This window comes from Lycorma delicatula, chromosome 13 (genome assembly GCF_047948215.1).
Source record: "Lycorma delicatula isolate Av1 chromosome 13, ASM4794821v1, whole genome shotgun sequence".
In the NCBI taxonomy this organism is placed as follows: domain Eukaryota; kingdom Metazoa; phylum Arthropoda; class Insecta; order Hemiptera; family Fulgoridae; genus Lycorma; species Lycorma delicatula.
The window spans coordinates 12,901,365-12,925,644 of NC_134467.1; the positions used below are offsets into that span (position 1 = coordinate 12,901,365).

A 24,280-nucleotide genomic window follows, 5' to 3' on the forward strand; every position below is an offset into this window, starting at 1 on the left:
AATTTTTTTTTTTGGTTAAAAATACATGGACACCCGCAAAAACGATAATCGCCGATTAATTTCAGTAAATCTTCTTCAATTCTATATTAATTAAAATTAATAAATAAATATGACATGACAAAAAACAAAAAAAAAACCCTATAGCATTATTATATAATAAATTCCGATCATAGTCAGGAGGAATAGTTGGAGGGGCAAATGGTGATGGAGAGGTAAAAATGAAGTAGGGAGTTTAGTTATGTGTGGGAAAGGAAAATATGTGTATTGCAGCGAGGGGGGGGGGGGGAAGACCACCAAAATCACGACTGATAAAAGCTTGAACATCGTTTATATGTATTATTACTATTACTAAAAATTTTGATAAGATTAAAAATTATGTAAAAGAAATATAAAAATGTATTCGTTAAGAAAGAAAAAAAAATATTGTGCAGTATTGAGCGAATAAAGACTTTTCGTTATATTGTACAATGTTTTGCACAAGAAATATACAAAATGTAAATTAAATGAAAAAATTAAAAGACGTAAAACATTTATTTATTTATTTAATATTAAAATATATTTTCAGTTTATAAGAATATTAAATTATTATAACTGTAATTTGATGATATAATTAAAAATAACGAGTACGCAAGCATAGAGTTTAAACTCGCTAACCACTGCGACATAACCTCAAAGTGAGGTTATGATGACTCTTGTCGACCTTAAATTGAAAGTAAATGAAGAACAATTCAACCAATATTCATCAAATTTTCACATGCAAAACTTCAGAAACACTATTAACACATATCTTCATTTCAACGAAATTAATCAAGCAGTTTGGGATATTTTCGAGTCATAAATATTATACATAGGTCTCACTCTCTCTCTCTCTCTCTCTCTCTCTCTCTCTATATATATATATATATATATATATATATATATATATATATATATATATATATATTGTATAAATTAAATCCCTTACTAACGATTTTAAAATATATATCCCAAGTACTTTCGGAACCGTTACTTGATCATAAGGGATTTCCCAAAAGATGTTAATTCCAATTCAAATGTATCTTCCTTGACGACCGATTATTATCAACGTAACAATTTTAATTTAAATACAATTATACGTTTGAATATAAAATAACATCTTTTAGAAAATCCCTGAAGATGGAGTAACAGCTCCGAAAGTACTTGGATTTACACTTTTTAAATTCTTAGTAAGTGGAAATTTAATTTATACAATCGTATTAATACCGACGGTGCCAAACGTTTAGTAAATTAAATCAAAAAAATATATATTAGGAAATTACATCTTAAGGGAACGGTATTTTCGTTTCAAAAGGGAAATTAATTTTTCCCGCCCGATCATAGCATGCGACCGAAAGTAACATATGTGAGCATTGACAAGTCATACTGAATAACAACCGTCCAACGCCAAGCTTATTAAAACAAAAAAAAAAAAAAAAAAAAAAAAAAAATCTGATGTAGACACCACATGACTTCTTTGTATGCCTATTAAATTACATATAAACATATTTAAAAGTACATAAAATTTTATTTCACTTATAATTTCTGATTACTTTTTTTACAATCGTTGATTAATAATTATTAATAAATCAATAAATAAAATTAAAAAAAAAAAATTAATTTAAATGTCAGGAAAAGATTTTTGAAAGTATACGTTTGGAGTGTCGCTTTATATGGAAATGAAACTTGGACGATCGGAGTATCTGAGAAGAAAAGATTAGAAGCTTTTGAAATGCGGTGCTATAGGAGAATGTTAAAAATCAGACGGGTGGATAAAGTGACAAATGAAGAGGTATTGCGGCAAATAGATGAAGAAAGAAGCGTTTGGAAAAATATAGTTAATTGAAGAGACAGACTTATAGGCCACATACTAAGGCATCCTGGAATAGTCGCTTTAATATTGGAAGGACAGGTAGAAGGAAAAAATTGTGTAGGCAGGCCACGTTTGGAATACGTAAAACAAATTGTTAGGGATGTAGGATGTAGAGGTTATACTGAAATGAAACGACTAGCACTAGATAGGGAATCTTGGAGAGCTGCATCAAACCAGTCAAATGACTGAAGACAAAAAAAAAAAAAGAAGGAAATGAAGTCGAATTCGAACCGATGTACCTTCCCCTTGTAAGATCCAAATATCATTAATTAAACTTTTATTGGGCTATAACTCTGGAACCGTTGAAAATAATTTCTACCTGCTTATCGTAGAAAAGCTTTCAAAGAGTGATAAAGCAGTTAAGATAAAGTTCAAAATCCAATGGTTTTTGAATTTTGAGCTTTATTTGGACAATTTTGGTCCGGTCGATTGCAATCAAAAAGGTAGGTGTTACAACATTCCTAAATCCAAAATTTCAACGTTCTACGGCTAATCATTTTTGAGCTATGCGAGATACGTACGTACGAACGTCACGCCGAGACTAGTCAAAATGGATTCGGCGATGGTAAAAACGGATATTTTCGTTGAAATCTGAAAACCGAAATTTTTCGCGAACGTAATACTTCCTTTAATTTGTACAAGGTAGTAAAAAGTATCACTACTCATAGAGAAAGCAACGTATGAGTGATATCTTTTTTATTACTGTACGTTCTTTAAATCCATAACAACTATTAGAAAGAACGGAATATATATTTATTTCTATTGCGTGAAACAAAACGATAATTCTAACTAAAATGGCGACTCTAAAAATATACATTCTTCGATTTAATTATAACTACACTGCAAATTAATTATAACAATAAATATACCGTTTATTAAATTAAATATTTTACAATTAAAAAAATAAAATAAAATTAGAAATTTAAGAATAATATTAGTACATCGATAATAAAAATTAATTATAATAAACAAATTATCATAGATAGTAATAAATATCGATCGATCGATCGATCGATAATACAGCTATATGATGATGATGATGATGATGATGACTAAACAAATATTGCATCGTCTTAATAATAAAAGAACCATACCTAACAACTTCGATTAACAAAGCGTAGTACAAGGTCAGTATCAAACACGAATGATATTTCATTTAAATCGATACAATGATGCGGTACAAAATATCTCTCTACTCTGACGCCTTAATTGCGGATAAAATTTACGACACTAAAAATAAAGATGTTTAATTATTTTACAAAAATAGAGAAACAAATTAAAATGAAAGAAGATTATTCAAAAAAGGAAAAAACCAGCAAAATAAATTAAAAATAATCTTACTTTATGAAAACATAACTTTCCCCAGGCTCTGACCTTGACGTATTTATTATTTAAAGTACGCGAAGATTTTTAAATATTAATGTCTTAAGCAAAATTTTTTAAAGTACGATCCCGAAGAAAATCAAATTGTTCAGGAAAAAAAACAGGAAAAATCTATTTAAAAAGAAGTGATTTGTAACAAACAAAAAAACTGATATGGACACCACATGATTTCCTCGTACGCCCATTAAATTAAACATATACACATTTTTTGCTGCACTTCATTTAATTTCATTTGAAAGTCAAATACGATCCTCCAATTCTTTAATAAAGTGAGCAGTTACAAAATTGCTGAAATTAGAGAACTTGTACAGAAATTAAGATCAGAACTATATCAAACCAAAGAGCGATTAAATGATCGGCAATAAAAAACTAATAAACGAAATGATGATCAATTCCGACTTAGAGAGAATACGTCCGACAATATCAGGGAGGAATTGTACTAAAAAAAATAACAATTTTTTCAAGTTTTAAAGATCGAGCATGTATGCCTCAGTGTATATGTTGTTCTTGTGAGGGTCTATTTTCAGTCACATGTCTATTTTCATGTTCATTTAATTTAGATAGAATTAAACAATTTAGATTCAGAGTAACAGTACAAAGTGAAAAGATAAAGATGCTACGATTTGCTGATGATATAGTAATTCTAGCAGAGAGTAAAAAAGGATTTAGAAGAAACAATGAACGACATGGATGAAGTCCTACGCAAGAACTATCGCGTGAAAATAAACAAGAACAAAACAAAAGCAATGAAATGTAGTAGAAATAACAAAGATGGACCGCTGAATGTGAAAATAGAAGGAGAAAAGATTACGGAGGTAGAAGAATTTTGTTATTTGGGAAGTAGAATTACTAAAGATGGACGAAGCAGGAGCGATATAAAATGCCGAATAGCACAAGCGAAACGAGCCTTCAGTAAGAAATATAATTTGTTTACATCAAAAATTAATTTAAACGTCAGGAAAAGATTTTTGAAAGCGTATGTTTGGAGCTTCGCTTTATATGAAAGTGAAACTTGGACGATCTGAGTATCTGAGAAGAAAAGTTTAGAAGCTTTTGAAATGCGGTGCTATAGGAGAACGTTAAAAATCAGACGGGTGGATAAAGTGACAAATGAAGAGGTATTGCGGCAAATAGATGAAGAAAGAAGCATTTGGAAAAATATAGTTAAAAGAAGAGACAGACTTATAGGCCACATACTAAGGCATCCTGGAATAGTCGCTTTAATATTGGAAGGACAGGTAGAAGGAAAACATTGTGTAGGCAGGCCACGTTTGGAATACGTAAAACAAATTGTTAGGGATGTAGGATGTAGAGGGTATACTGAAATGAAACGACTAGCACTACACAGGGAATCTTGGAGAGCTGCATCAAACCAGTCAAATGACTGAAGACAAAAAAAAACTAGAAAATCCAAAAATAATACGATTTCAAAATTACAATTTTCAATTAGTATTAAATAATAATATGTTTCAACAAATCTATTATATATGCACGTATGTAATGCCTATTAAATAACATAAACACATTTTTAAAAGTACATAACATTTTATTTCACTAATACCTTCTGATTTTTTTCCTTTTTTTGTTATTATTAATTAATTATTTATTGAAAAAGTTTTTTTTTCACTCACGGGTTAATAATAGTTAACAAATCAATATATTTGAAATAAAAAAAAAAAAGTTAAATAAAAGGAGATGAAGTCTGATTCGAACCGACGTTCCTTCCCCTTATAAGAAATATTTCACGAATAAAAATTTTATTTGGTTAAATCTCTGGAACCGATGAAAATAAGTACCAGTTATGATATATCGTTGAAAACCGCTCAATGAGATCTTATTACTGCAATTGAGAAAAAGTACAAAATCCAATTTTTTGGGTGATTTTGGGCTTTTTTGAACACTTCTGGTTCAGTCGATTGCAATCAAAAGGGAAAGTGCACAACTATTCGTTACAGCAGTCTTAAATCCAAAATTTCAACATCCTAAAACAACGGTTAACGAAAGATTTCGTCCGGATTGCAGCTCTTCCGGTGAATTGAGATCGTACTAAAATTTTCAGGAATTGAAGGTAAAAGTTAACGGTTTCTTAAGGTTTTTGACCTGAAAAATTGAATAAAATAAATTCCACAACTGTATCTATAGTAGCTTTCACGATATCCGAAGTAAAACTAAAAAATTTGTTGTCTGAAAACCGTTTTTTCTTTTTTTTTTTTAGTTTTGCGATATATTTTTTAAATGACTAATAAATGCGTAAAATCTATTAACAAATTTTCTACAGAATTTAATTATAAAAACAGTGATTTAAGTCCAACAAAAATCAATAAACCTTTTAAAAAATCAAATTTTACTAAAGAAGAAACAAAACAAAAAATAATGAAATGACTTGCAAAGAAAAATTACTGTATTCAATTTTTTTTTTTATTTAATTTTCATACCTTACTGATACTGTTCAAAATGATCATTTGAAAATTTATATTGAATATTTTATTAATAAAAATTATTTCAATAAATCTTTAATAAATAATTAGCAATAATATATTATAAAAAAAGGATGCGGGAATAAAATTTTCATTAATTTCAACCCCTTTCGATGAGTACAATAACAGCATTACATATTACAAGCAGAAAAATAACATTGAACCATTTTATCCGGAAGGACCGGGGTTCGAATCCCGTTCATACGTAGCAAATTTTTTAGCCCTATAAAAGGTATTCACGATCACCGGCTTTGACCTTACAACGGCTAATTAATAATAAAAAAAGAAAAAAAATTCTAGGGGGTTCATATGTATTTATATTAAACAAAAACCGTCGGACACGATTTTTTTTTCACCGTTGTAATGAAGATTATAAGTAAACAAATAAATTTATTAGTTAAAAAAATAATAAACTAATAAAAACTGAAGGAAACCACAACAATTACAATATTTTTATAAGCTATAAAAAAAATTAGCGTTATAAAATAATTGGTTGTACACTTCACAAGTATGAGGGATTAAAAATCATAGCATAACAACTGCGTGAACGATTTTAACAGTGTCAGTGTATGTGTGTGTGTGTGTGTGTGTGTGTAGCGAGAGAAAGAGGGTGATAAAAATAACCGGTGCGTACAATACAGTAAAAGAAGATGACGGCGCTCTTGTGTTAGTGGTAATGTAGATTGGAGGGGGTACGCGGCGACAGCAGCGAGTCGAGTAGATCGCACGGTACGGGGCATGCGGTGGAAGTGAAACGTAGATAGGAGAAACAGAGCATTCGACCGTCGTCGAAGTTTGATAACTAAATGACGTCACGACTACAAGTGACGTAAGCAACAGCTGATTCGGCGAGCGGCGCATGCGCTATTGATCACTAGCGCACGCGGTCGCGGTCCCCGACAAACCATTCAACAATTCCAATATTAAACTCTGTGTGTGTGCGCGTGTGTACAGATGCGCTACCACCTCGCAGCTTAACAAGCGCTCCTTCTTCACGGCCGCCTCTAACCGTCTCGCTCGCACACCGACTTGCTAGCCAGCCGGCTAACTCGCTCCCACCCGACAGAACGCAATCACCACGGCTACGCTATTACAACTTAACTACTCCGGTCTACACGTTCTATTCTAGTCTGTCGTACTTTCCATGCCGTACTCACTCACTCGCAACAGGCCGAGCAACGCTTCGCCAGTCGGTTTTAACTAATCGGCTATTTACATGTTAACTAACAGATAATTTTCTTTCGTAGAACTTTTTTTTTATTTTTATTTATTTACTTTTAAAAATTGTAATTCCAAACGTAACTTTAAATTCATTTATATAATTAACCTTTATTTATTTAATTTTAATCCTAAATAATAACTTATTTTATATTTACATTTTTATGTTCGATAAAAAAATGGTATATTTTAATAAAGTTTAAATATATATTATAATTAACTAATCCTAGTATTCATCCACACTTCGCACGGGTAAATACTGATTTTATTTAATATTCTTTTTTATATATCTTACCCGTTTCGAACACAAAAAAAACAATCATATGAAGATAATATACAATTTTACAACAAAGTCATCTGAAATTCTGTTAAGGTGTAATTTAATAATTTTTTTACCGATAAATTAACTAGAAATGCAAAACGCCGTTTCAATTTTTATACTTTTAAAAAATTTCACTGAATTTTAGATTAATTCAATTAATTTTAATGTTTTGGTTCTGGATGGTTGGCATCCGTAAATTCGTCAGTGTAATTGTGATGCGATTATAGAAAAATGCATTTTACAATTTTTATGGCATTACCTAATTTTCATCAAATTTTACGTATTAAAAAAAAAGTTGTTTGAAAGATGCTTACTTTTTGCCCTCACTGAGTACCACGTGACATGCGTATATTAACTTTGTTGTTATATATTTTAAATACTATAATGGGCTGCAGAAAGAATACTTCCTGCAGCAGCATCATCATATGTGATATCTGGTGTCCCCGGAAATACGTTATTTTACTAAAATTCAAATCGCAAAAGGTAATTCCGTTTTTAACTTTATTTTGGTATTCCACTACGTTAATTTAATTTCGTTGCAGAGTTCAACTTTTTTAAATCCATTACAAAGTGAATGTGACCTATTCCGGATAAAAACTACCAATTTCTACATGAAATGTTTATTTCCTGTGCAACATGTTAAAAAAATACATTAAAAAAAAAAGATCAAAAAAATTTCAGTCAACGTTTTACATGCGTTTGAAAATATCTTTAACCTTCAGGAATTATAAAAATAATTTTTGTTTTAGACGATTAATATATTTTTTTTTTTGTCTTCAGTCATTTGACTGGTTTGATGCAGCTCTCCAAGATCCCCTATCTAGTGCTAGTCGTTTCATTTCAGTATACCCTCTACATCCTACATCCCTAACAATTTGTTTTACGTATTCCAAACGTGGCCTGCCTACACAATTTGTTCCTTCTACCTGTCCTTCCAATATTAAAGCGACTATTCCAGGATGCCTTAGTATGTGGCCTATAAGTCTGTCTCTTCTTTTAACTATATTTTTCCAAACGCTTCTTTCTTCATCTATTTGTCGCAATACCTCTTCATTTGTCACTTTATCCTCCCGTCTGATTTTTAACATTTTCCTATAGCACCGCATTTCAAAAGCATCTAATCTTTTCTTCTCAGATACTCCGATCGTCCAAGTTTCACTTCCATATAAAGCGACACTCCAGACATACACTTTCAAAAATCTTTTCCTGACATTTAAATTAATTTTTGATGTAAACAAATTATATTTCTTACTGAAGGCTCGTTTAGCTTGTGCTATTCGGCATTTTATATCGCTCCTGCTTCGTCCATCTTTAGTAATTCTACTTCCCAAATAACAAATTTCTTCTACCTCCGTAATCATTTCTCCTCCTATTTTCACATTCAGTGGTCCATCTTTGTTATTTCTACTACATTTCATTACTTTTGTTTTGTTCTTGTTTATTTTCACGCGATAGTTCATGCGTAGGACTTCATCTATGCCGTTCATTGTTCCTTCTAAATTCTTTTTACTCTCTGCTAGAATTACTATATCATCGGCAAATCGTAGCATCTTTATCTTTTCACCTTGTACTGTTACTCCGAATCTAAATTGTTCTTTAGCATCATTAACTGCTAGTTCCATGTAAAGATTAAAAAGTAACGGGGATAGGGAACATCCTCGTCGGACTCACTTTCTTATTACGGCTTCTTTCTTATGTTCTTCAATTATTACTGTTGCTGTTTGGTTCCTGTAAATAATAGCAATTGTTGTTCTATCTCTGCATTTGAACCCTAATTTTTTTTAAATGCTGAACATTTTATTCCAGTCTACGTTATCGAATGCCTTTTCTAGGTCTATAAACGCCAAGTATGTTGGTTTGTTTTTCTTTAATCTTCCTTCTACTATTAATCTGAGGCCTAAAATTGCTTCGCTTGTCCCTATACCTTTCCTGAAACCAAATTGGTCTTCTCCTAACACTTCTTCCACTCTCCTCTCAATTCTTCTGTATAGAATTCTAGTTAAGATTTTTGTATAGATGACTAGTTAAACTAATTGTTCTGTATTCTTCACATTTATCTGTCCCTGCTTTTTTTGGTATCATGAATAATACAGGCCGGTTTGTATAATCTATCTATTAAGATATAACAAACTGAAATTATTCTAACTTATAAAGAAAAATACCAGCTAAACTTGACCGGGATATAAACCGGAGACTTTCCGGATGAAAAAATACTACGATTCTTCCGCCAACGAATATCATAAACTATCAGAGCCGATTTTCTGGCTACTATCACAATAAATGGATTACAAAAACTAAAGAAATTTATAGGCAGAAATTTTTGTTAGTTTCGTTAAAAAATATATATATATATAAAACATACACCCTCCAGTTTTAATGTACAACTAATTAGTAAAAATTCATTGATGTCCTGGCACGTCGAATCGTAGACGTACTTTTTTTTAATTCTTTATACAGGTCACCGTTTCGTGACCGACATACAACAATTTTTTTTTATTACCAAGGTATAATTTTAACTGGAAATTATGTTATTTCAATCAAAAATCTAATGATTTATTCAAAAAATGGAATTACATTTCAAAAAAAAAAATATCCGCAAAAGGTTTTACTGTAACAACTTGGATAATGCTTTGGCCATCAAAAGTAATACACAAACTATCAAGAAACTGGGAAAAAAATCTGATGTGTACACTTCCTTGTACGCCTATTAAATTACATAATACACATTTTTTAAAGTGAAAAGTATACAAAGTTTTATTTCATTTTTCTTTACTATTATTGAATTATTAGTTACTGCAATTTTTTTTTTTTACAGAGGTTAATAATTATTAATAAATCAACATATTTAAATTAAAAAAATTTACAAAAAAAAGATGAAGTCTGATTCGAACCGATGTGCCTTCCCCTTATAATATCCAAATATTTCATTAATTGAAATTTCATTCGGGTATAACTCTGGAACCGATGAAAATAAATACTACTTATAACGTTGAAAAGCTCTCGAAAAGAGCTTATTAGTGAAGTTAAGAAAAAATCAAAAATCCACATTGATTTTTTGGACACTGTTGGTTCAGTCGATTGCAATCAAAAGAGGATACACAAGTAGATGTTACAACAGTCCTAAATCCAAAATTTCAACATCCTACAGCTAATCGTTTTTAAGTTATGCGAAATACATACATACGTACGTACGTACAGACAGACGTCACGCCGAAACTAGTCAAAATGGATTCAGGGGGGGTCAAAATTGATAATTCCGTTGAAATCTGAAGGAAATAAAAAAACACAAACACCGGAGAGAAGAACCTTGAAATATTCCTTCGGGTTAGTTCAATTATCAAATTTCCCACTTTTAATTGTGTATAATTAATTTCAAATTTATTCAAATATTTTATTTTGTTTAATAAGACAACCACTGAAATTCGTACTAAATGTCATTTCATCAAGTTTTTGTATGCAAGATATTTCTTACTAAACTGAAATAAGAGAAGGCTATGCCTTCCGATCTGACCGAGGAGTAGAAACTCAACCCACCGGTCTGGTCTAGTGGTGAACGCGTCTTCTCAAATCAGCTGATTAGGAAGTCGAGTTCCAGCGTTCAAGTCCTAGTAACGTCAGTTATTTTTACACGGATTTCAATACTAGATCGTGGATACCGGTGTTCTTTGGCGGTCGGGTTTTAATTAACCACACATCTCAAGAACGGTCGAAATGAGACTGTACACAAGACTAAACTTCATTTATACTCATACATATCAACCTCTGAAGTATTATCAGAACGGTAATTCCTGGAGGCTAAACAGGAAAAAGAAAAGAAAATGGGAGAAACAAACTCATCTCTTAAACAGGCTGCTGTAGAAAAAGCTTAACTTCGAATCTCCTGCTTAACGACTAAAAAAAACCAGCCCATGTAATTCCCAAAACCAAAAAAACTGTCGCAGTTAAGTGTCAGAAGGGTGGCGGATTTCCAGTTTTAATAAAGAAAAAGAAAAGATGCTGCACTGCTGTAATCATTTTTTTAAATCAAATTGCTTTCGGTGTTTTCTCAGAATCAAATGGGTTTTTTTGTAATACTTGAAGGTTTTCTTCCTCCTTTGCACATATTGTTGAGCTGCGACTTACATCGACCGCTTAACATTAGTACTGGAAAACAACTAACTTTGATACTATAACCCATAATTTGTATGGTTTTGAACCCGTGCTCACAAAAAAAAAACGGTTCGAATCGATCCAAAACGATTAAACCTTCAAAACTGACTATTTGGACACCAACCCCTATCCTTCATACGATATCCTACTTTGGATTATTGTGAAATTACCTCGCCGCTGGTGGCGCTCGCAAAAATCTAAATTTTGCCTTCAAACATAATATTTTGAATATAAATTATTGCGAAAACAGCTCGCACCAAGTAGCGTTCGAAGAAATATAATTTTGGCTTTCTAACATGTCACCCTTCAAGTTACGACATTAGAGACTTGAAAACGTACCCAAAAACCCAGGTTTTTTGTCTTTAGTTGGGGTTCCTATGAACCGATTACCTTGAAAACGAACAGGATTCTATTTCTACTAAGTTTACATAATCCTACCAAGTTTCATCAGAATCTGTAACAAATTCCGCTCCGCCCAGTAGAATGAAAAAAATGTGAAAATGTACCCCAAAAAAAAAAAAAAATTACTCTAACTCCGGTTCCTGTGAACCGATTCGCTTGAAAATCAATACGGCTCTTTTCCCGATAATTTTACATCACCTAACCAAATTTCGTCAAAATCGGTTATAAGATTTCTGTCAGGTACAGCAGACGAAAATATCTTATAGTTATATACATAGGCATAAAAAAAATTCCAGAATCGCCAGACTCCAAACTGTAAAGAAAAGTGCCCCCCCTTCGGCAATCCTCCTTAAAAAATCTGACCGGGTGCAATATAGATTTCTACAATTTTTTTTGAAAATCCGCTAAAACTAATAACAAATAAATAAATCAAAAATCGGTTAACTTTTAAAATAGCTTATTGAAATTAATAACACTTGTTTTGCCAACCTCGATAGGGAAATAGTAACATCTCTCAGCCTTTCATCCTGAAGATCACGGGTTCGATTGACCTGCTGAATTAATTGTAAAAAAAAAAAAAAATTAGAACATAAAAAAAAAGATAATTCAACAAATAAAACGAAGAAAGAATAATAGAAAAGAAGAAATTTTGATAGCAATAATAAAAATAAAATAAGAGATATTTAATCGAAGAGAACAAGAAAAAAGTAAACGGTGAACAGACATAATAGGTTAATAATAAAGACAGGCATTATTATAACTAAAATGAAGGAGGTAAATATAGAAATAACAAAAAAAAAATCAAGGTAGAAGGGGAAAAAGAGAGAGGTCGCGGAGGGGGAGACAGATTTAGATAGGAGGGGGTGAGGGTGAGACACGTCATGGTCTCCTGAATACATTAATTCAAGCTTAAATTGTATTATTTCAAAATGGTTTCCTGCATTATTCCGATAAAGAGTCAACGTCCAACATCTTCTGGCGTGTGTACATATCTATATATAGTCAGGATTTTTTTTTTTCAAGAAACTTTATTAATTTATTTTACTCGGTAAGTAAAACAAACAGGCACGATCCATTATAAGCGAGAGGCAACCGTTAATAAAAATTCTAATTTTTTAAAAATTAAAAATAAATAAAATATATTACAAGAAATGATTTCAGATGATTTTAGAATAACCCTGAGGTACTAAACTAAGTATTCACACGCACCACAGACATATTACACGCTTCCCAAATTCCAATTCGATTCAAGATTATTAACACGCTTCGTAATACTCGTACGAGTAAAAACTTTTGCACAAGAAACCGACTTCTCGTTAATTTAATTTAAATATCTTTATGTAATTTTTTTTTTTTTAATTTGGTTAAACAATTAAGGAAACGTCAACGTTCCAGTTTGCAGCATGATAACGTGCGGGGCTTCTAACTTGCCCCGCACAAATTTTTTTCGACCTTAAATTGAGCCTAACTCAAGAATGACAACACCAATCGTCATGAAACTAATAACTGCACAATAGCCCAGGCGGTATCTACAGGGTGTCCCATATAAAACGCAACCCATCAATCACTCATCCATGAAATTTCAAAAGTCAACTTACTCCCTTACTCGTTACTGAAATGGACTTGTCCAACATCTGAACATCGCGGCGACGCAGTAGAACACTACCGATAGTAACAACACTGCAATCATAACGTTCAGTGTATCGCTAGAGACAAGATGGTGCTTTCGCTAGATGAACGTGTTTTCATCGTCGAGTCGTACTTCAGTACGTAATCAGCTCTTGCGGCGGAAGATTTGTTTCGCCATAAGTACCCGGATAAACCGGCTCCTAACAAAACATCGGTATTAAGGTTAGTCGCAAAATTTAGAGAGACCGGTTCTGTTAATAACAAGGAACACAAAAGATCTGCGTCGGTGTTGAATACAAATACAGTCGCTGAAATCAAAGATCGATTACTCGCCTCACCGAATAAATCGATCACACGTTTGTCTGCTGAAATTAATTTGTCTAAATCGACTGTTCATCGGGCGACTAAACGATTACAATTACGACCTTGTCGAATTCAAACGGTTCATCGACTTCTTGAGCCCGACAAAGAAAAACGGCTACAATATTGTCAACGGTTCCGTCGATTTCTGCGCGAGAAAATTAATGTTATGGATTCGTTATTTTTCACAGATTAAGCACGGTTTCATTCGGATGGCTACGTAAACAGCCAAAACAGTAGAATTTGGAGCGCTGAAAATCCCCACGTTTATCACGAAAAACAATTACACCCGCAGAAGTCGGGCGTGTGGTGCGCGATATCGCCGAAGAAAATAATCGGTCCTATTTTTTTCGACTACACCATTAATGCAGAACGATATCAGGATATTTCGGTATATCGCACTCTCGGAAGAGGAAGACAGACACTGCCGGCTACAACATGACGGTGCGACATCGCATTACGCAGGTTCAACTTCTGATTTCGTCGAGGAATTCTTCGGTAATCGTGTTATCGGTCGAGGTTTGTGGCCACCAAGATCTCCAGATTTGACTGCGGCGGATTTTTTTCTACGGGGTTACCTCAAAGAAAAATCCTACAGCGACAAACCACGAACAATTGAACGATTGAAAGTCAATATTGAACAAGCTGTATTAAATATCCAGCCACAAACTTTGAAAAAAGTTGCAAGAAACGCTGTACAAAGAATTGAAGCTTGTATTCAAGAAGATGGCGGCCACTTCCAACATTTACTCTAAATGTAAGGTAATGGATGGTAATAATAAAAATTACATTTACATTTACACATGCCTTTTTATTATTTCAATACCTACCAATATAAGGTTGGGTTGCGTTTTATATGGGACACCCTATATTTTAAAATGGGCATGTTTAAAGTTTTTCTATATGATTGTTAATTTTTGCTTTAATGTCTCCAGAATATTATCAGAAATGATTATTTCGTTTGCACCAGTCGAAAAAAAGATTGCTTAAATTTTCATTAAACAAAATGTAAAAAAAAATCGTATAATATCCATTTTTCCTCCTATTTCCCTAAGAGAAAAAAAACTGTTATTAAATTTTGCACATAATAAAATCGTATGCAACATCGAATAATACGTTATTATTGATCCAAAAATAAATATAACTGTCAAAAAAAAAAAATTGCGGAATTTTTTCGAGTACTTATACGTATGACCTTCAGATGTTTCCTCAAAAGACTTTTTGATATGACTAAGCAACACGCCAAATTTCGAAAAACATTATCCAACAATTTTTGCACGATCATTTTGCAATACAGATTTTAAAAATAAATGCGATTTTTCAAGATAGTAAATCGTTTTTAGGTACTTAAAAATTTAATCACGTATAAAAAAAAAACGCTCAAACTTTCAAACGTATTTTGAAATAGTTAAATCGGTTAATTAGGACAGCCTAGGAAATTTTTAAAACATACTTGCAATTTCAACAAATAAAACTATTATTTTTTACTTCCAAAGTTTTTACAAACGCGAAAAATTTCCGTTTTCAGATTTCCACGGAAACATCCGTGAATCAATTTTGACTATTTTCGGCGTGACGTCTGTACGTACGTACGTAAGTATGTATCTCCCATAACTCAAAAACGATTAGCCGTAGGATGTTGAAATTTTGGATTTAGGACTGTTATAACACCTACTTGCGCACCTCCCATTTTCATTGCAATCGACTGGACCAAAAGTATCCAAAATATTTAAAAACTTTGGATTTTGTACTTTTTCTTAACTGCAGTAATAAGCCTTCATCGACAGCTTTTCAACGAAGTTAACAACAAACACCGGGTAAGTAGTACTTATTTTCATCGGTTCATATTAATTAAATATTTGGATCTTACAAGGGGAAGAAATACTTCAGTTCAAATCCGACTTTATCTCCTTTTTTTAATTTAAATATATTAGTTTACTAATAAAATTAATCTATAATTCGTAAAAAAAATTTACGATAAATAACTATTCAATAATAACAATTAAAAAAAAAAAATGTGTATATGTAATTTAATATGCGTACAATGAAGTCAGGTGGTGTCTACATCATTTTTTTTTTAAATCTATGCTTGTAAGCTAAAAAGTTCAAATATCATACTGGCAAACGCAAATTATATCTAAATATCGATCTATTAATTTATCGATGATAATTTATTCCAAAAGTTGTATAAAACAGTCAATTTTGATCGGTAATATCTCCAGAGATAACATACGAATCGAAACTATTTTTTAAAGAACGGTCTTTTCCAGTTCTTTTAAACTTTCTTTTTAAAATTAATTTAAATAAACATTTATGCAGATATTCAATTTGTTTAACAGCAAAAAAAAGTTCATTTGAAAATTTACGTGCCCTTTTATGCGAGATTAAATTTTCAAGTACCTAAAAAAGGCTGTATACAATCTGGAAAAATTCCATTATTTTTTTTTTAAATCTGGATTACAAAATTATTGCGCAAAAACTGTCAGACGGATTTTTATTGAAATTTGGCGTGTTGTTTTATTATATCAAAATAATTTTTCGAGGTAAAATCTGAAGGTCTTACGTGAAATATAAGTACTCGAAAAAAATTCCCAAGAAATCTTTTCTTTTTTTTTTTTTAATTTTTTTGACAATTGCTATTTTCATGAATAACAGGTATTTTTCGATTTGCAACCGGTGATATTGAATGTAAAATTTATTAACAAAACATTTTTCTTTCACATCTTTCCTCTAAAATGAACAGTTATCTAGGGAAATAGGGAAAGAAGAATGGATATTTTTGAATTTTTTATTTTTTATTTTGTTTAATAAAGATTTTAAGCAAACCTTTTTCGACTGGCGCATAACGAAATAATCATTTCTCAAGTGATTCTAGAGGTATTAAAGCAAAAATCAACGATCGTTTAGAAAAAGACAAACCCACATCAGATACCGCCTGGACTACAACAACAGATACACTACTAAGCGTATGGGATATTTTTCGAGCCGTAAAACTTTTTACATATATTATATATAAGGAAACCCCAATTTAAATGAATAGTATTATTGTACTCTTCATACCTCAAAGAAAATTCATTTTCAACCCACCCCCCTTCTAAAACTATACAACCGAAAGTAATATTGTACTTTCTTCGAAAAGGGTCGGTAAAAAAATTGTAAATTGACTAGCAGAATCGGAAATGCTTCCGTTCTCTATTGCTAGATTTGTGTGTGTGTGTGTGTGTGTGTATATATATATATAAATTAAAGGAACACAATTGAAAGTCTGATAAAACATTAAAAAACAGAACATTACGAAACTTGACAAAATTTAACCTTTCACTTTTTCCCTTCTCCCTTTTTTCCGCGCGGAAATCGGTCCAGTAGTGTTTTAGTCTACAGCGGGCACACATACGAACATTACCTTTTATATATATATATATATATATAGAAGAAAAAAATGTGTTTGTATATTTGTTTGTTTCGTAAATATCTCGACACCGGCGGGTATAGTTTTTGCAAACATTTTTGTTTTCTTCGTAAATACAATTTTTCGAAATACCTCGACCCCAGCGCCACCTAGCGGGTCAAAACTAATTCAAACTATTCGTAACTTTATACGGAAGTGAAACTTGGACGATCGGAGTATCTGAGAAGAAAAGATTAGAAGATTTTGAAATGCGGTGCTATAGGAGAATGTTAAAAATCAGACGGGTTGATAAAGTGACAAATGAAGAGGTATTGCGGAAAATAGATGAAGAAAGAAGCATTTGGAAAAATATAGTTAAAAGAAGAGACAGACTTATATAGGCCACATACTAAGGCATCTTGGAATAGTCGCTTTGACATTGGAGGGACAGGTAGATGGGAAAAATTGTGCATGCAGGCAACGTCTGGAATATGGAAAACAAATTGTTAGGGATATAGGATGTGGGAGGTATACTGAAATGAAACGACTAACACTAGATAGTGAATCTTGGAGAGCTGCATCAAGCCAGTCAAATGAACGAAGACAATATATATATATATATATATATATATAACACGTGGGGAATAAATTTAAAGAATAATTTTTCTTATATATATATATATATATATATATATATATATATATATATATATATAGGATAAGCTTAACACATTTACTTCAATAAAGTTTTCTCTAAATCTATCAACCCCCTTAATAAAGTCTAGAATAAGAAAAACATAATTATCCAAAATCTTTCCTGCATTTGAATACGGGGAGCTACAATAAAAAAAAAAAAAGATTGTAGACATTTCTTAGTAGTCCTATAAACGAAACATAAACTTTCAAAAAAATATTTTAACCGAAAAGAGTAGAGAGAAAGAACAAAGAAACATATATTTCAATTTTAATACGAAAGTTGGATTTAAAAAAAAAAATGTTTTTTTTTGGATTATTTATATATGAATCGTAGGTAACAAATCTCCTTTAATAAAATTTTGTCTAAAAAAAAAAGCTCTAAACAAAATCAAAAACTTTTTCACAAAAACACAAAGACTTTTTCACAAAATTCTCTCCCCCCTTTAACGAATTTTGAAAAAAATTAATATAATCAATGCTATAGATATAGAAATATTTGAGCCATGTATGAAGAAAATCGATTTGGTAAATCCTGAGACATAAGGCCAAAAGCAGTGCGACACACACACACAAAGGTACATACATAAATATGTTTTCTTTTTGGTGTACATGAACTAGTTTGACCCTAAAACATGAAAATTTGTAAAAAAAAAAACAGATAACCCCATTTTTGATACGATCAGCAAAGTTTCCCCTTTAATATAGCAATTAAAAAAAAAGTTTACAAAAAATCTTTACTTAAAATCTTAGTTAATCTCAAAGAGGGCGTTTCGGTTATAAAATAATCAACATCAGAGGACAACAAAAAAGTAAGATTAAAAAAAATTACCCGGGAGGAAGAATTTATTATTAAAAATCATTTGATTATAAATATTTATCAAACTACAAATACAAAAGTTTTTCCTTTTAAATGAAAAAAATAAAATACACCATTTTTCGCCGTATTTAAGCTTAGTACAAAACGTTACACCCGCTCTTTTTTTTTATAAAACTTAATTTGACAAAAACATTTTTTTCTTTTGATTCAAAAAGAAAATTATTCCTTTTTTCATCTTTTATAGACAATTTCCTTTTATAAAATTTACTTTTTTCTCCCCGTCAGTTCACCCTGGAACACATTACATCATTTATTTATTTGCGGTCGTTTCTTTTTTCTATTTTTCTACCAACCTAGTCACTCTTTAATCTTTCTCATATCTGTTTCCTTCGTTCTTTAGAAAGTTCAGCAGTGTTGTTCTTGCGTTTTGGCGCTTCTAAAAACCTTTCATTTTCATAGTTTTTATTATTCTGTTTAAAATTTCTCTTTCACTTATAATTTCTTCAGTTCTTTTACGTCTACTTGGACTAGTGTGAACCATTGGCCTTTAGTTTTTTTTACTTTTTTATAATTCGAGTAAAAAAAAAAAAAAAACATACGGGAACAAGAAATAAAGCAAACAAAAAAAATATTAGTATGAATTTTTATTTTGAAGAGGAGAAATTTTGATTAAGGGGGGGGTTCGCTTCCGGGTAATAAATATTATCTGATAACCGGAGGGATGGTTCAGCTTGCATTTCACATACACACACACACATAAATACATTGCGAACACATACATACCCTATCCACATACAAAGAACAAGTTATCGGCGGTCAACTTAAAACAAAGAGGTAAATAAAAAACACGTACACCAGAAAATAAATAAATAAAAAGAAAACCTATAATAAGAAGAGAAAGACAAAGCAAAGGAAATATAAGAGGGAAAAAACGATAGCGGGGTGAGGTGAGAGACAAAAAACATAGCCTGATAGGAGGGGGGAGGGAAATAACGAATTAAGGAGTAGCATAACTGAAGAGTATAGAATAAAACAGAAAACAAAATGAAATACAAGAGAAGTTTGAGATGAAGAAGAATACGAAAGCGATGGATGTATAAGGCTGTTGCGACGATGTTGCAGGGTCAAGTTAGTTCATTGGAACGTAGTTAGTTCGTAAACGTAACATTCTACAGCTAGCTAAACACCACCTAGCAATTGCTGTAATACTCCTAGATACATAACTTACTGTGTATATATATATATATATATATATATATATATATTCCTGTCTTTTAATGTTATACCATAACACGAATACAACTAGCCGGTATAAGTAAAACACATCAATTTCTCCAACTAATCCCTCCCTACCATTCTCAACCACCCCCCACCAAGAAAAAACTTCAAATTCCATCAATTTGAAACACCAGACCACAAGGCGCACCCATATTCATTCATTTAACCAATAAAAAATGTCCGTTGCAAAAATTAATATACTATAAGTAACACAACAAAAATAATACAAAGAAAATAACATCAACCGTCATTTTGGTGGGGGGGGGGTAATTCAAAGACATAAAAATACGAAGAATTTTTTTTAATATAAATACAAAATTCTTCGTTTCGTTTTATATAATTTTACTAGCTGTAGGGCGTGACTGCAACACGCCTACATAGTTAGGCCCTGTCAGGCGGCATCTCGGAACGGGATAGTTAATGTCTAAAATTGATTACCGCTTTGTAAAAATATGTTTTTTTCAACGGTGAAAATTGATATAACGAAAGTTAAATTAGAAATTGATACTGACGAATCGAGATTTTCCGCTAGCGATCGGTACATTCCGGTGCCTACTTTTCGGTTATAGTTTATAATTTTATGAAGAAAAAACGATCGCTTAAATAAATAAAAAATATGTTTAAAACACCGGTCAGACACGCCATTTTTTATACGCAACATTTACATAACCCACACTCAAGCTTCAGTGATGAATTCATCAAGCAAAAAAGAAAAAAAAAAAACTAAACCCACAAAAACGTAAAAATTGTAAGACCGTATCTCAGAATGGATTTGAAAAGTTTTGATGGTGATATGTACGATTATGTGAACGTCATAACTTCAAATTAAAGATTTGATATTTTTCCCAATTTTTTCTTGATGAATCATGAACCACCATCTTTAAGCACTCTTTATGGCAACATGAACGCTTGTTGTCAAATCCGTTGTGAGATACGGTCCTAAAATTATTTTTTACCGTTTAGTCCATTTAATTTAACAGCGAGGTTTTAAAACTTTTTTACTTTTCGATCTTTATAAGTTTTTTTTTTTTACATCGGCGCAAGCGCACAGGTTTGAGCGTATTTAGCGAAAGATCGGTATAAGTACGTTTAACAGTAGGTGAGTCCGATGAAAACACAGGGTTAAACGATTTAATTTCAGGATAACCAATCTCCGGTCGATCAAGTATACACGATACGTTAAAAAGTTAGCGCTCGACCTGCTGATACGTATGCCGTTTGAATCGTAAAAATCAGACAAGCGGTCGCTACCGGGTTGGTCTAGTGGTGAACGCGTCTTCCCAAATCAGCTGATTTGGAAGTCGAGAGTTCCAGCGTTCAATCCTAGTAAAGCCAGTTATTTTTACACGGATTTGAATACTAGATCGTGGATACCTGTGTTCTTTAACGGTTGGGTTTCAATTAACTACACATCTCAGGAATGGTCAACCTGAGACTGTACAAGACTACACTTCATTTACACTCATACATATCATCCTCGTTCATCCTCTGAAGAATTATCTAAACGGTAATTACCGGAGGCTACAATACACAACTTGATTCTCAAAAATAATAAAACGCAATCAGAATTACGTCAAAAACAACTAAACCGCCTATCGTTTATTATTAAACCTGCCTTTAACATACAGTCACATTGGACTGTAGCGCCGGTGAAAGAAGAAGAAGAAGTTACTTTTCAGTCACCCGATATGTATAAAAACAGACCGGAAGCATTTTACAAAAAGATAAAATAACAATTAAACGACCAGCCCGATATTTTATTTGTTATTTCATACGAACGACTAGTTTTCAACTCCGGATTCGTTAAACTAAAAGTAATTGATTTTAAGTAAAATGCAATATTGAAATACAGGGTTATCATAAAAGAATGGTGCGGTTTCAGTAATTCATACGAAGATTGTAGGAAAATTTCTAGATGTGTTATATTGATATCCCTGAAAGCCTACAACCCAAAAGTTTGTTTATCAGCAGTTGTAGCCGAAACGTCAGTTCTTGTATTGTTGTTGCGGTGAGTTTAGCGAGTTACTATGTTCTCGGATAAAGACAAAGCAAAGTGTGTTTTATTGATGGCCGAATTAAAATCCGTAATTTTAGTTCAACGTGCGTTTCGACGTGAATTCGGAAGAGATCCGCCGCACAAAAATAACATAACACGTCCGTTCAAACAATTCGAAGAAACCGGATCGGTGAAAAAACAGAAATCAACCGGCAGACCGAGTGTACCGGACGAAACGGTTGAACTAATTAGACGATCGGCGATTAGAAGTCCTGGGAAGTCCATCCCACGTCGAAGCGTCGAATTAGGTATTCCAAAATCAACGGTTCACAAAGTTTTACGTAAAAAACCTCAAATTACACGCTTATAAAATCCAGATACTGCAGGAATTGAAACCCGATGATGGTGTAAAACGTTACGATTTCGCCGTTGAAATGTCGGACAGAATAACTGAAAACGAATCGTTTTTAGACGATATAATTTTTACAGACGAAGCTACATTCCATGTGAACGGATGTGTTAACAGGCACAATTCACGAATACGGGGCTCTGAAAACCCACACGCAATTATAGAGAAACAACGCGATTCGCCTAAAGTTAATGTTTGGTGTGGTGCGATGAAAAATCGTGTAATAGGGCCTTTCTTCTTTGCCGAAAAAACAATAAAGTTGCGTATCTTGACATGTCAACCGATTATTGCTTTCCTCAGCCGGATGAACTCGAAAACATTCATCGACTTCATTTCCAACAAGACGGTACTCCCCCGCACTTCAACGCATCGGTCACGGACGCTTTGAACGAAAAATTTGGAGATCGATGCATAGGCCGGCAAGGACCCGTACTTTGGCCTTCAAGGAGTCCAGACCTGACACCTTGCGATTTTTTCTTGTGGGGGTACATCAAAAGCGTTGTTTATACAGAAAAAATTCTCGACCTAAACCGCTTAAAAAACAGGATTAATGAAGCGATGACAACCATTAACGAAAAAATGTTTGGAGAGAAGTCGAGTATCGTTTGGACATTTGTAGCGACTAAGGGGGCACATATTGAAATTTATTATTTATGTGTAAATAAATGTTTGAGACGACAAATTTGAAAAATAAAAAACATAAACTGTAACTAAGTAATTCTGTTTTAATTTAAACCATATTCAAAACCGCACCATTCTTTTATGATAACCCTGTATAATAAAACACACATCGTTTATAATTTTTACAAAAAATCAAACGGCTATATAAGAGTACATAAGCAAAGGCGATTTATATTACACGAATATCTTGCCTCCTATCGTTTTACTTTCTAATAATTTACATAAATAAGAAGCAATTACAAAAAATTAAATTTTATTCTAAATAATCCAGGAGCATTCCATCAACTTCAAACATTTCAGTCATATCTAAACTGTTTATCAAGAGATTAGAACAAATAACGTCTCATTTTGTTCCCAATAAAATTCTTAACAATTTACCTAATAAAATATAATTTGATAAAACTAATATTTACGGAACTATATTAACGATTAAACAATTTTAACGGCCGCCATTTTGAAATTATCAGAGATAAAATTGACAAACCTATTCAGTACGTAGAAGAAGATGTTGTACATTGTATATATAAAACTTACATTAAACTATACCCATCGGTTGTTAAGATATAATACATTTTTATTGAAAAACACAACATGACGGAAGAGGGAAAAAATAGGGATATTTTCCCACGTCAACTTTTTCATTTATATATATATATATATATATATATATATATATATATATATGAATGTATGCGTGTGTTTACTAGTGCGTAGGGAAAAAAACTAACATATTAATTTAAATTATCAAACAAACGTGTATTCTTATCAATTTTATTATTAAAGTGAAAAAAAAAAAGAAAAAAAACCCGCTGTTGCCAAATTTACACATATGAAATATCTACAACGGAATAATACAATGCAGTATTAACAATCAAGAAGTATATTAATATATTAGCTTACAACGGCGGAAATTTTTCCACTGCCTCCTAAACGAATCGTCGCTAACAAGCAACACACATACACACTACTACACATAACAGCCTATTTTACATTACACACTATTAACTACTTAGTAAAAAAAATATGCAAAATTTGAAGCTGAAGTAATAAATACGTCACACACACACACGCACACACACACACACACACACACACACACTTCTCTATCAACTCCTACGAGCGAGCGCAAACTAAACAGCAATATATTAATATACCATTATTAACAATTTGTTACCAAGCTGTCGCGT

The 24,280-nt window shown here is 32.0% G+C and overlaps 1 protein-coding gene across 2 annotated transcripts in view; it reads right to left on the reverse strand.

The window, feature by feature from the left end:
* Tlk (Tousled-like kinase) overlaps window positions 1-24,280 on the reverse strand; it is a 435,474-nt gene that overhangs the window by 343,093 nt on the left and 68,101 nt on the right. The window contains exon 3 of one of the 2 annotated variants that reach the window (XM_075381106.1): window positions 12,329-12,393. The exons of the other annotated variant lie outside the window; for it this stretch is intronic. Within the exon in view, the coding sequence (XP_075237221.1) occupies window positions 12,329-12,350 (22 nt within the window). The 5' untranslated portion in view covers window positions 12,351-12,393. The remainder of the gene's footprint in view (window positions 1-12,328; window positions 12,394-24,280) is intronic. 2 annotated transcript variants of the gene reach the window in all.